This window comes from Notolepis coatsorum (genome assembly GCF_963971535.1).
Source record: "Notolepis coatsorum genome assembly, chromosome: 11".
Lineage (NCBI taxonomy): Eukaryota > Metazoa > Chordata > Actinopteri > Aulopiformes > Paralepididae > Notolepis > Notolepis coatsorum.
The window spans coordinates 103,165,197-103,179,754 of record NC_140175.1 but is presented as its reverse complement, the minus strand read 5'-3'; the positions used below and the strand labels follow the sequence as shown (position 1 = coordinate 103,179,754).

Below are 14,558 nucleotides of genomic sequence, written 5' to 3'. Positions count from 1 at the left end.
CTCAGTCATGTACCAGCCCCCCTCTCAGTCATGTACCACAGCCCCCTCTCAGTCATGTACCACAGCCCCCTCTCAGTCATGTACCAGCCCCCTCTCAGTCATGTACCACAGCCCCCTCTCAGTCATGTACCACAGCCCCCTCTCAGTCATGTACCAGCCCCCTCTCAGTCATGTACCACAGCCCCATCTCAGTCATGTACCACAGCCCCATCTCAGTCATGTACCAGCCCCCCTCTCAGTCATGTACCAGCCCCCTCTCAGTCATGTACCAGCCCCATCTCAGTCATGTACCACAGCCCCCCTCTCAGTCATGTACCAGCCCCCCTCTCAGTCATGTACTTGCACGACTGGCGCTTAGTAAGAGATGTGATTGGGTACCGATGGGCCGCTGTCCCAGCCTAGTAGTGGGCCGGTCGTTGACCAAGCTGGCTACGGCCAAAAAGGGCACTTTAGTGCGCGTTTTTCCAACCGTGGGGGCACCAGGGGTGGCGATCCTGCCCCCCCCCCACCCCCCCCCCCACCCCTGAGTCCGCCAGTGCTACACGCTCACTTCCACATCCACACCTGCGGGAGCTTCCAGGTTCTGTCGGTTGGAGGGTTAAGTGCCTTGCTCAGTGGTTGAGGCCAGGGAGGGGAGAGCATTATTCATTCACTTCCCCTGCTTGTTAGTTTATTATGTATCAACATGATTTGCCTATAGCTACAGACTACTATACCCAGGGCTTCTTTTCTGAGAATGCAGTTTGAAAACCAATGAAGGACAGAGCTCCTATCTTGTTGCTTTTTTATGTGAGGGCGTTTGTATATATTAATATATATATATATATAAAAAGAGGCATATTTTCCATGTGCATTCATGCTAGACAGCTCTTTCGCTCTGTAGGCAGCAGGGCAGCTTCATCCTGCAGCAGGGGAGAGCTTAAAGCCGCGCACATGCTCAGTGGGGTTGTTTTTGCGCACAGCCTCCTATAAGAGAGTTGGACCTCCGCCGCGCTCACACTACAGACCGGAGGAGGCTGAGCGTCGGAGTGGGATGACAGCGGACACCAGTGACCACCACCCAGAGACCACGGTGCTCATGAGGAGGAGAACCCGGGAAACAGATGACACTTAAGCGACAGAAGAACCACTGACCCAGGGGGGTCAGCTTGGATGAAGAGCGAGGCGCATGTTTTCGTGCGTCTTTTCACATGAAGTGAACTCCCATTAGAGGCTTATTTAAAGGCACTTCTGGTCCCGTCATCATGGTGCTGGGCAAGGTGAAGACGTTCGCGGTGTTCTTTGACAGTCTGAATGAGCACGGCCTGCCCGTGTTCTCCGGGGGCGACGCGGTGTCCGGCCGGGTGTTGGTGGAGGTGTCCGGGGAGGTGCGCGTCAGGCGCCTGGACATCAACGCGCGCGGCGTCGCCAAGGTGCGCTGGACCGAGTCCCGCAACGCCGGAGCCAACACGGCCTACACCCAGAACTACACCGAGGAGGTGGAGTACTTACACCACTACGACACCTTAATAGGAGAGGAGAGAGGTAAGGGACAAGTAGTACCACCATCACCACCACCATCACGCACTTTACTCTCTCACACAAGAGAGAGGTGTGAGACGAGAGTGTTCAAGGTGTCTGTTGTTCAAGTTGTGTTTTTATTTGTCACATAATATATGCATGTACATTACAGTGAAATGCTTGGTTCTGTAGTATGAGCCTCCCCCTGAGATTGTGCTTCATACAGTAAACAGTAAAAAAGAATAAAGGCCAAAACACTGTACAAAATATACAATATACAAACAATAAAGTACAAATGCTTGATTATAAATCTATAGGCTATGCAGTATAGGCTAGACTACTTTCGCAATAGAAATGGACACGTTTGGCTATTAGTTGGTTTGTTTACACAATTTGTCTCAAATGTGGTGGCTATAGGAACACACTTTAAACCTATATGTTTGCACACAAAATGTCCATTTCTGAGTGCGTGAGTCCATCCACAGAATTCCACACACTGGTGCTGATGCGACCGCTGATCTGATCCTCATGCAACTGATCTAGGTGTTGTTTTCTCCCCTCAAAAGAGATATGGTATAATAACGCGGTGCATTATCCGCAAAATATTTGTATTGTATACACATGTAATGACTCTTCAAAGTAATTATTATAAATGTAATATCCTGGCTATCTTTTGAATTTATAACCTAAATATGCCACTGAAAAGTAACTATTCGAAATATACAGTATTATATAGCAAGTAAAGTAATAGGACAAAGTGCAATCAAACCAAAGCTCTTTAAAAGCTCAAATATAATTTCACTGGTTAATGCCAGTGGACGTTTTTCATCTGATCAACATTTCTCACTGATGATATGATCCCTAAGTAGTTCAGGCGACTCCCTTTGTTAGAAGCGGTTCAAACCTGTTCAGGGCTGGCTGAGAGGAGAGGGGGGGCGGGCCTCTCTAGTCTCTGATTGGACCAGACTCTCTGATGTGTCTACAATGACATCATGCCTTCTGAGGAAGTAGCAGTCTAGCATGTCACTGCTGCTGCTCCACACAACTGTTGAATATGAGCTATAAAGAAGCATCATGATCTTCGACACACTTATCGATGGCAACAAATGTAACAGTTTGTTGTGACGTTGACTTAATGTAACATTATGGCTTACACATGAGCGTCAGTACTAGTATAGTGGTTTGTGAGAGGTTTTTTAGAATTATGTCCCTTTACAATCCAGACCAGGCCATAGCCTACTACTACTACACCTTTTGTAGGTCAATATGTTGTGCAACACATTCTACCCTATTTATATGCCTGTATGCCATAACAGCCTGTAGTAGGCTAAGGATAAACCGAAGGTATTAATCTGTGTTGTTGGAACACTTGTAGGGATAGTGTGACTACAAGTAGTCTTGGATGACAACACAGCTGGATAAACAATTAGGCCTATTTCCCCATTTTGTTTTTGACTCAAGACGAACAAACAATTCATCGGGACCTGGGAGAAGATTATCACCATGGCAACAGACAGCTCAGCATGACATGTTATTCATTTATTGATCGAATACATGATGTCATGATAGAAGTTTAGCTAGCTGCGAACCTGGATTGTTCAGTCTTTGTATCAATGTTTTGTGTTTATTCAGTATTCAATTGTGTTCTGTCATAGTTTTGCTATAATAATTAATAATAATTACTTGCATTTATATAGCGCTTTTCTAGACACTCAAAGCGCTTTACAATGTAGGAGGGAAATTGCCTCCTTCACCACCACTGTGTAGCACCCAACCTTGGGCTACGCAGGCTCAATGGCTGCCATACACTGGCACCCGGCACACATCACACTACACAATGGCTGAACGGCTCAGGAGACAGGGATTGATATCAGCCAATTAAGGGGAAGGGATGATTAGGTGGCCTTGATGTCAGAGACCTGATTGGGAATTTGGCCAGGAACGTCGAAATGTATTATGGTATTTCCATTGTTTTTTGGTCACTACCATCAAAATGATGGAACTGCCATGATATTTTAACCGGTATCATGGTTTAAATTTGATTATATCATGGTATTATTTAAGTACAACATTGGTACCATGGTACCACTTTTACCGTGGCAATGCCACGGTAAATTATATATATAGTCACCATCATAACATCACCAACCTTTATTTAAGATTCTCTGAATATATAATGGCTGGTACCAAACTAAAATGATCATCAGGGGTCACAGTTTGGGATTTTATTTATGTATGTATTTATTTTACCTATACATGTTGTGTCAACCTACAATGCTGTAGAAAGATGTTAGAGATAGAGTTACGTTTCACCTTCTGTCTACGTTGGGTTTCATCGTTCGGGTTGATAGTATTTGTATGTATTTTATGTACAGAATAAAAACTGTATTATAATGACAGTGGTTTCCCCCTCCCCCCCCCCCGTTGAATGTGGTTCCAATGTAAATACTGACAATGTTTAATAAACACCCCGTGAATTAACTTGGATCTTTCGTCTGTCCTAATTTATCTCAAATCTCTCTCTGCTACTATGTGGTAATTCAATTTCCGTCTGTGCTCCTGTGTGTTCTCTGTGTATGTGGTTGAAAACACCCTTCCTCTCTCCTCCTCCTCCTCTTCCATCCTCCCACGGCCACAGAACACATGGTCATAGAGAAGTGGGCGGGCACATGTCAGATGTCCCACCTATCAGAGCCCGGGCTGTAATTTACGTGTCACACATCCCCTCCTATGGGAGGGCTGAGTGGTAATGCATGCGTCGGAGTATCCGGCTGAGAGGGGGGGGGGAGGAGGCTGCTCGGTCTGGTTCATACCGGTCTGCTCCTGCTCACACTCCACGCAAGCAGCCGGCGACTTGACAGCGCACGCACGCGCAACGCGCACGTACACACGCACACACACTCTCACACTCACACTCGAGGCCTACTCACATTCACAGCCTGTTTATGACACTGGTGGCGCCAAAGAGAACACACAAACACACACACACGCACGCACACACACACGCACACACGCACACACGCACACACACGCACACACACACACGCGCACACACACACACACGCGCGCACACACACGCACACACACGCGCGCACACACACGCACACACACGCGCACACACACACACACACCATGGAAAGCGAGGTTGAAACAGCGGTAGTGCTGCTGTGCTGAGGTGGCAGGAAACCGGGTCGAAGAGGAGGGTAGCACATCTAAATGTAAACAATAACAGTGAAAACCAGGAAGTGAAACAAGGTCATGTTCTCTCTCTCTCTCTCTCTCTCTCTCTCTCTCTCTCTCTCTCTCTCTCTCTCTCTCCCCCCCTCTCTCTCTCTCTCTCTCAGGGCGTGTCTCCTCAGCTACAGCTGCACTCTATTTCTCGCTCTTTGAACTGACTGATTCTTGGAATGGAATGATGTTTTTGGTCAATATAATCACTGAAAACATGCCCTTCACAGTCCAACTGCATGTACTGTATGTCCTCCTTGACACGCCATGTCTTTTTCTTAACGAGGCATTTGAATGCCTTGTTAAATGTTACAGTTTACAGTGCAATGTTTTAATTTTGTGTATATATAAATGATGTCAAATGGTGTCAAACTCCTTTCCAAATGTTCTAACATATGAATGCCTCTCAGATTGAACACACGCACTTGCTCGCGTTTTCAATATACGTGTATATTATGTTTAATAAATATATTGTCTGAGCAGCTTCCCTGTGTGTCGTGCATCCTTCTTCAAACGCGACGGTTACCAACACCAACACACTACACTCACTGAGGGGTTGTCAGGGGGTGAAGCGACAGGATCAAAAGTGTCATCTTGCGACCACTGCAGAATATAGGAACAGTCACCAAATGAACCACCCTCTCTCTGTATGTGTGTGTGTGTGTGTGTGTGTGTGTGTGTGTGTGTGTGTGTGTAGGACCTGTATGCACCATGTGTGGTATGGTGTATTTGGAATCTTGTTCTCCTCTCTTTCAGACGAGGACAGTCCAGAGGAGGCTCTGACCGTTCTCCATACGGGTTTACACGAATTTGCGTTCAGCTTCAACTTGCCCCAGATGTAAGTAATCGTTCGTTCGCAACGCGAGTCACGCAAACACGAGTCACGCACACGCGAGTCACGCACACGCGTGCGACGTACCGTAGTTGTCTGGGCCCTTTTCAGGTTTTAATCCTCTACCAACAAGACGTGCCCTGGCCTTGACTGTCGAAATATCAGGACCGTTATAGGTCTACAGACAAAGACCTCAAATACGTGCCGCCACGGGCACACACATGCACAGACACACACACACACACACACACACACACACACACACACACACACACACACACACACACACACACACACACATGCACAGACACACACACACACACACACACACACACACACACATGCACAGACACACACACACACACACACACACACATGCACAGACACACACACACACACACACACACATGCACACACACACACACACACACACACACACACATGCACAGACACACACACACACACACACACACATGCACAGACACACACACACACACACACACACATGCACAGACACACACACACACACACACACACACACACACACACACACACACACACACACACACACACACACACACACACACACACACACACACACATGCACAGACACACACACACACACACACACTCACACACATGCACAGACACACACACACCCATGAATGCTTGAACCAGAGGTTCCCGACTGTGAAGTGCAATAAAATGACTGAACAGAACTATTACTGAACCTGAACAGAACTATTACTGAACCTGAACAGAACTATCACTGAACCTGAGCAGAATCCTGATCCTGACCCTCCCCCCCTGTGCTCCGCCAGGCCCCTGGCCACCTCGTTCGAGGGGAAGCACGGCAGTGTCAGGTACTGGGCCAAGGCGGAGCTCCACAGACCCTGGCTGCTGCCCGTCAAGGTGAAGAAGGAGTTCACCGTGTTCGAACACATCGACATCAACACACCACTGCTGCTGGTAAGAGATCACGCCAGATCACACCAGATCACACCAGATCACACCAGATCACACCAGATCACGCCAGATCACGCCAGATCACACCAGATCACACCAGATCACACCAGATCACGCCAGATCACACCAGATCACACCAGATCACGCCAGATCACGCCAGATCACGCCAGATCACGCCAGATCACACCAGATCACACCAGATCACACCAGATCATGCCAGATCACGCCAGATCACGCCAGATCACGCCAGATCACACCAGATCACGCCAGATCACGCCAGATCACGCCAGATCACGCCAGATCACACCAGATCACGCCATACCACACCACCACAGAAGATCATATACCTGATTACACCAGATCATACCAGATCACACCAAAATAATGTGCTAAGAAAATAAATAAATATTGTTCTGATATTGTTGACTTTAAAAAAAAAAGTTTACTTCATTAACCCTTTTACTACCACACTACCAAAGGGTTAACCCTTTCACTGCGACAATACAGCAGGTTAACCCTTTCACTGCCACATGACAAAGGGTTAACCCTTTCACAACCACACTACAGAAGGTTAACCCTTTCACTACCACACTACAGATGGTTAACCGGTTTGCAGTGAAGGGTTAACCTTCTGTAGCGTGGTAGTGAAAGGTTAACCGTCTGTAGTGTGGTAGTGAAAGGGTTAACCTTCTGTAGCGTGGTAGTGAAAGATTAACCTTCTGTAGTGTGGTAGTGAAAGGGTTAACCTTCTGTAGCATGGTAGTGAAAGGTTAACCTTCTGTAGTGGTAGTAAAAGGTTAACCTTCTGTAGTTTGGTAGTGAAAGGTTAACCTTCTGTAGTGTGGTAGTGAAAGGTTAACCTTCTGTAGTGTGGTAGTGAAAGGTTAACCGTCTGTAGTGTGGTAGTGAAAGGTTAACCTTCTGTAGTGTGGTAGTGAAAGGTTAATGTAAGGTTATGTATATAACCAAGTTCTATGAATACTGGTGACGCTCAGCGTCAGTCTGCACTAACCTCACTTCGTGCCTAGCACTGAATAAAAAACTCCACAATGTACCTTTACATCCCAACATCCGTCTGGCCACACCCCTATCCGCTTACCTTCATAAGCAGGTGTGTGGTCACCTACTCGCCTCCTTCCCAAACTTTCACCACAAGGCGAGATCAAGGGCTGCAGTGGCGTCCTGACGCTGAGCGTCACCAGTATTCATAGAACTTGGTTATATACATAACCTTACGTTCTATTTCATTCTGGCTTCCGCTCAGCGTCAGTCTGCACAAGAGGAGCTGAGCGGAAGCCAGAAGCTCGACAAATGTACCCCGCTGAGGCCCCCCACAACCATCAGACCGGAGAGGACCGAGCCCCCCGACCCTCCCTAATGGAGGGATACCCTCCCTATTGGAGGACGGGAGGGAGACGGATCCGACCGTGCGAAGAGGAACTCGAGCAACTCAACGCACAGGGTGAGCAGACCGTGGCTTGACCCCACGACTATGCACACGCGCAACCCGCATGCCACCAGGGAACGAACGGAAGGAACAACCCTCGTTACTGCCCCCAAAAATCACGGAGTCAAGAGCAAACTCAACCCCGTGGCAAGGCCGTAGCAGCGGAGCGTGAAGGAAGACCCAGACCCCCTGAAGGGACTGGACCCCCTGGAAAAAAGGGGGCCCGGAGAGGTCAATGACGCCAGGCATCAAGACATCACCAGGCGGTCACTTAGTGACACCGCCCCCCACATCGCCAGCGTATTCGGGCAGGGCCCCTCCAAGAGCGGGCCCTTCCCCCCATTAGTACGCCGCCTGGCACACTGACCCTGCAACACAGGCAGTCAGCATGGCCGTAACTTTGAAACACTCAAAAGGTTAACCATAACGGAAGCAGGCAGCGCACCGGGGAAACCAGGCAGCAGGCTGTAGATCCGAGCCTGGAGCACTGCGGACAAGACAGGCGCCAAAGGGGTCAACTGAAAACAGCACCCCGGCGGAAGGGGCGTATGCTGGCATTGTTGCGCACCATGACAAAGCCTCCATAAAAAAAAAACCACCCAGAGGGGTCGAGGCAGAGAAGGCTGACATGATTGGCAGACGTCATGAACGTGCAGGGGCACACTCAACCGGGTAACTCGGGAGTTGACTTTGCTCCAACACACCAGGGAATCAAACACCCTCTTGGTACCACATACGGTGGTTGTTCCTATAACCCCTCAAGAAAAAACTCCAAAACACACCTGCGGGTATACACCAGCTATACCGCAGTACAAGTGTTTCAGTTTCCAAAAAGGGTTATCCCAGGCCTACGGTTTCAACGAAACATTACTTCGGACCGGGCCCGGCGGCTCGGGAAGCACACAGGGTTACCAGAGGAAGTCCAGAAGACCACCCCAACAGCCCCCTCTTCGCCATGCGTGAGAGAGGAGCGAAAGAAAAAAGGAGAACCAGCCCCTTTATGATAGTGTCAGGTACAACATGTACCCAACAAAGGGTCTCCATAACGCCTAACCCTGTGACACCCGGGCCGACCCGGCATTTTTCCCCCCGAAAAAAGCACAAGTCCCTCAGGGTACCAGAACAGCAGATCTGCGTCCCCGGCGGGCAATGGGTTAACTGACCTGGACCAGCGCGACCAGAACCAGTCCCATGCCCTAACCACGCCCACATGCCCACTCCAGGAGAGGGGGTAGGTATGCGTGTCGATCTAAAACATGAAAAGAGGGCGCCACCCAGACGGTCCCATTTGTACCGCGCTCAGTGGCCCACCCCAAGGGCGTGAGACCCCTCTACCTATGTCCTGATCTATTCCGTTAACATCCCCCAGATATGAACGAGAATCCGTCGAGACCCAGTAACAGGCTCTCGGAAGAGGAAAAAATCCCCCATCCCAGTTGCCCTATAAAAACGCTGTTTTAATAACAAGCAACCAAGGCGTACTAGCCTCCTGCATGATTCTTAACAGAAACACCCCGAGCCAGCACTATGTACGCGTCGAGACCCAAACACATCAATGGATAGTCTAACCAGACACCAGACATTGATCCTTCAAGTCGCCTGGGAGAACGACGTTTGTCGTGCTTCATATTCTTCACTCTTTTTATTATTAAAAAAGAAAGAAACACCGACTGACATGAATCCCACGTGACGTGGCTGAGGGTAAAAATTGTTTACATTCTTACATCCCGCCACCCTCACCACAGAGGAGAGACGGGACTCCGTAGAGAGACTTCCCACGTGAGCCATAGATTGAAAAGTCACGGTAACATTGAGTCATGTGACCAACAGACTCAAGTTACACGTATATCGAGCGTAGTAGAACAGTATGTTCTTATGCTCTGCCCCGACAACTTGACAACAACAGACCCTACATACGGGTCTAAAACTCACGGAAGCCGTCGTCCAATAGAAACGTGCTTAGTGACGTTTGCTATGACGGGGGGAAACCCAAGACTCAACCGCCTGTGATAGGTGCGGAGTCTGGGAAACCCTCCCCCCCCCCCGTGCCAAGCTGCCTAACAGCTTGGCCCTGACCGAATGAAAAGAGAGTCCAATAAACCCCCTGACCAATCAGAAGAGGGAAGGAGGGGTTTATCCGGTACCCCCTCGCAAGCCCAACCCTTGCAATACGACAACAGCAAACAGCCATACGATACCTTAAGTAGCAAAATGCTAATGAACAGCGCAAGCTAATTCAATGCACGCTAGCCACAGACACATCTGTGAACAGGGTTTATAACAAGGCCAAGTTGTGAATGTGTGAACCCGACACCCGTATCCATGTTGTAAGACACAGAAAATCTGATAGAGAGAGAGAGCGGCTGAGCCGCGGTACTTTTTCATACGAGCATTACTGCAGACCAACACAATAGTGTTGCGGCTCAATATCACTGTTTAAGCAACAGAGCACACAACTAACCTCTACCTTTATGTGAAGATTCAGGTCGAGGCAGAAAAAACCTTTTTCAACCGAGTGTAGGCTGCAGGCCTTGCTTAAGCTCTAACATGAATGTAACGTCTAGCCCTCCTATCAAACCCATACTAGCGAAAGATTCACACGTCGCATCCCCATCATATGTTTGGTGAATAAACACACAGTTTGTAACAAAAAATACAGTCCCTCTTTTTAGGAGGGACTCTTTATTTCTTTAAACAAAATTATATGTGGGCCGGGAAGGGAACAGGGGCCATAGAGGGAAAAAGTCAATTCTTTTTTAGCGACGCCTGCCACGAGCCGCTCGGGACTTGCCACCCCGTGGAGCCCCGGAGGGACGGTAAACGATCGGCGGCTGGTCATGACGATCCCTACCGTCACCTCCGGGCGTATATGGGCCGGCTGCAGTGGCGGAGGTGCCCTCCCTCCTCCTGGCCTTCTTCGCCGAAGGGCCAGCAGTGGCAGTGGTAGCAGCGGCGGCTACGGCGGCGGAACCTCGACGACGCGCCTGCCGTCTGACTCCACCGGCGACATCGGGCGGGGGGAAATGAGGCTGGAGCACGGAGCGCTCCTCCTGCATCTCCCTGCAGGTTGAGGTCATCAGCTGCAGTGCCGACCCGAATAGTCCAGCATCGGAGAGGGGTGCTGTCAGAAGTGGAGTCCCAAAGGTGGCGCTGGATCAGAGTGGCCAGGGCGCGCACTTTCCCAGCGGCTATAGCCTGCGGCTGAATCAGATGCAGGATGGCTCCTGCCGCCTGGGCGAGCTGATCATGTTGTAAATCAGTCAGCTCCGTGCCGCCCGTCAGTATCCCGGACATGAATCTCGCCAGCTGCGCGATGTTGGAAGTGGCAGCCAGAGATTGCGTCGCGGAGATAAATGACTGGTCACTCCAAAAAGCCAACCGCCTCGCCGATTTCCCTTGGGGAACCGGCTTCCGTAACGGCTCCCACACCACCTCAGGACAAAGGAGCGCCGCCATCGGCCTATCAAGCCGAGGCACGCCCTCCTTCATGCCTTCCACCAAACCCACGACCCTCGTGACTTGCACGTAGGCAGGAGTAAGGCCCATGATGTGGGAGACCACCTGTCCCTGACGGACGTAGGCCTCCATTGAGGGGAAAAATGGACAGACAACGTCCACCCCTCTCACCGGGCGACGTTGCCATAGATCAGGGGTTCCCAAACTTTTCAGGCCGGGACCCAGAAAAGAAGGCGTCAGAGAGCCGCGGCCCAATGCACATCGTCAGGCTTTTTTATTTTTATTTTTTGCCAGGTGACCGATTTTTTAAGCCAAATATCACTTCAATCCTATTAAGTTAGTTCAAGTTAGTTATTCATTTATATGTGCTATTTATGAGAGGGCTAACTTGTTGCAAAATAATAATGATAATAATAATAGCCTCATTAAAATACTATTGTTGCTTCGGTTGTTTTCATCGTTTTATGTGCATAATCTGTTATTTAGTTTGAAATGTTCGTTGAAATAAGTAGATTTTTAGTTTTTGTTTATTTATTAAGTTAATATAAAACCATATAGTCACATTTTAGAATACAATAGAATAGAATTTTAGAATACAACTAGAAACACTGTCCTGGCCTGCTTCTAAGTTCAGTGGCCTGAGGAAAAAAAAATTATGATTTTTTATTTATTTTTTTAATCATCTCACGGCCCTCCCGTGGCTGCTCGCGGCCCACCTTTGGGTCGGGACCCCGACTTTGGGAACCACTGTCATAGATGACCTATGAGATCGTCAGGAATAGGAACAGGCAGTGGCTGCGGCAGCGGCACGCCGTTTGCGACTGCCGCCGCCGCCATGAGCTCGGGGAACAAAGCACGCAGTTCCCCCTGCATACTTTCCCCCACCGAGCTCGCGTCCCTCACATGCAGCAGACTACTGGTTAAGGAGCCACATTCCGAGTCGGAGGTTCTAACCCAACATCTGCGTACGAGGAATCCCAAGGAGACATCTCACCCCCCTCCAGTGTTACCTGGACGGGCGGGGGACATGTCTCCACCGGGGCTTCGAACAAGAACCCGTCCGCTTCTACCATGTAGTCCTCTGTTTCCATCGGCCATGGAGAATCAGACGCATCCTCATCCGGCTCCAGCAACTCACCAAAACCAGGCCGTTCGCGTCTGCAAGCCACCATCTTGCGACGGGAGCGAGCTGACGCAAAATGTTTGCGTCTCAAATCCCCTGCAACCAAAGGCGCCGGCCGCCCAACAGCGGACGACTCCCCGGAAGCAGAGGAACCAGAGCCGGAACCAGGCCATCGCACAGGAGACGGCGCTGGTGCACCAGCTCCTTGGAGAGGCAAACTATCCATTGGACGCCTACCGGGCGTGGCTGCCGACCACGAGAGAGGCCTCAACCCCGCTCCAAGACGTACGACAGAGGCGGCAATGGAGAACCGCTGGTGAAGGGTGATGTTGCGAGCGCGACCCTCCGAGGTAAACATTATGACTTAGCTTTTTTCTTTTTAAATATATGAGAGAAGAAAAAAGCAAGAAAAAATGTAAACACGTATCAACTTTCTTCAACTCAAGTGTGGGTATCTACCGAAGGCACTTCCTTGTGGTGAAAGTGAAGAAGGAGGCGAGTAGGTGACCACACACCTGCTTATGAAGGTAAGCGGATAGGGGTGTGGTCAGACGGATGTCGGTATGTAAAGGTACATTGTGGAGTTTTTTATTCAGTGCTAGGCACGAAATGAGGTTAGTGCAGACTGACGCTGAGCGGAAGCCAGAATGAAATAGAACCTTCTGTAGTGTGGTAGTGAAATGGGTTAACCTTCTGTAGCGTGGTAGTGAAAGGTTAACCTTCTGTAGTGTGGTAGTGAAATGGGTTAACCTTCTGTAGTGTGGTAGTGAAAGGTTAACCTTCTGTAGTGTGGTAGTGAAAGGGTTAACCTTCTGTAGTGTGGTAGTGAAAGGTTAACCTTCTGTAGCGTGGTAGTGAAAGGGTTGTGATTACATTTGAATGGGTTCAGATCAACTAACGAGAACCCGTCACTGTGTGAACAGTCTCCTCAGGCTGGTTCCAAGGAGAAGACCCTGTGCTGCTGGTTCTGTGCCTCTGGACCCATCTCTCTCAGCGCCAAGATAGAGAGGAAGGGGTACACTCCAGGTAAAGCTCTCTCTCTCCCTCTCTCCCTCTCTCCCTCTCTCCCTCTCTCCCTCTCTCCCTCCCTCCCTCCCCTCCCTCCCTCCCTCTCTCTCTCTCTCTCTCTCTCTCTCCCTCCCTCCCTCTCTCTCTCTCTCTCTCTCTCTCTCTCTCTCTCTCTCTCTCTCTCTCTCTCTCTCTCTCTCTCTCTCTCTCTCTCTCTCTCTCTCTCTCTCTCTCTCTCTCTCTCTCTCTATCTCTCCCCCCCCCCCTCTCTCTCTTCTTACTCTGATCCACCTGACAACAGAGTGTCGTCCACTCTCCCTCTCTCTCTCTCCCGCAGGTGAGTCCATCCAGATCTTTGCGGAGGTGGAGAACTGTTCGTCCCGCGTCGTGGTGCCCAAGGCGGCGCTGTACCAGACCCAGACCTTCTTCGCCAAGGGCAAGGGCAAGCAGATCCAGCAGCTGGTGTCCAACCTGCGAGGGGACCCGCTGCCCCAGGGCAAGAGCCAGAGCTGGGAGGGCAAGCTGCTGAAGATCCCCCCCGTGTCACCCTCCATCTTGGACTGTCCCATCGTCAGAGTGGAATACGCACTCGTGGTGAGTTGGGAATAGCGGGGGTTGTAATTAAAGGTGCTCTTCTGTCGTTTTCTTTTGTTAAAATAAGTTTAAAATAAGCTCCACATTAGGGGCGGCTAGGTGGTGTAGTGGGCAAGGCACTCGCCACCAATGTGGAGACGCTGGGTTCGCGTGTTCGAATCCAGCTCTCCACATTGTTTTCAGTTTGGCTGGTCGTCCGTACTAATACAATTGGCAGTATTAGAGGGTGGGAAACTGATGGGTGGGGATCGGGCGTTGTGGACAGCGACTCCTACAGGTCGGTTGGTGCGCCTGCGCAGTAGAATCAGGAAGTGTCGGGGGCAGTGTGAGCCTCCCACGCGTTACTCCTCGCCACTGAGAGATCGAGCTGCGCAGGTGAAAAGATGCGACTGCTGTTACCTCAA

General features: G+C 49.9%; 1 protein-coding gene across 1 annotated transcript; it reads left to right on the top strand.

Moving 5' to 3' along the window:
• Nucleotides 1-1,016: 1,016 nt before the first annotated feature.
• arrdc3b (arrestin domain containing 3b) lies at nucleotides 1,017-14,169 on the top strand (the record flags this gene model as incomplete). The annotated part of the gene is made up of 5 exons (XM_084325034.1): nucleotides 1,017-1,524; nucleotides 5,485-5,566; nucleotides 6,382-6,529; nucleotides 13,476-13,578; nucleotides 13,898-14,169. Exons 1-5 carry the CDS (start codon nucleotides 1,245-1,247, stop codon nucleotides 14,167-14,169), a joined length of 885 nt encoding a protein of 294 aa, XP_084181160.1. The 5' UTR covers nucleotides 1,017-1,244.
• Nucleotides 14,170-14,558: the final 389 nt, after the last annotated feature.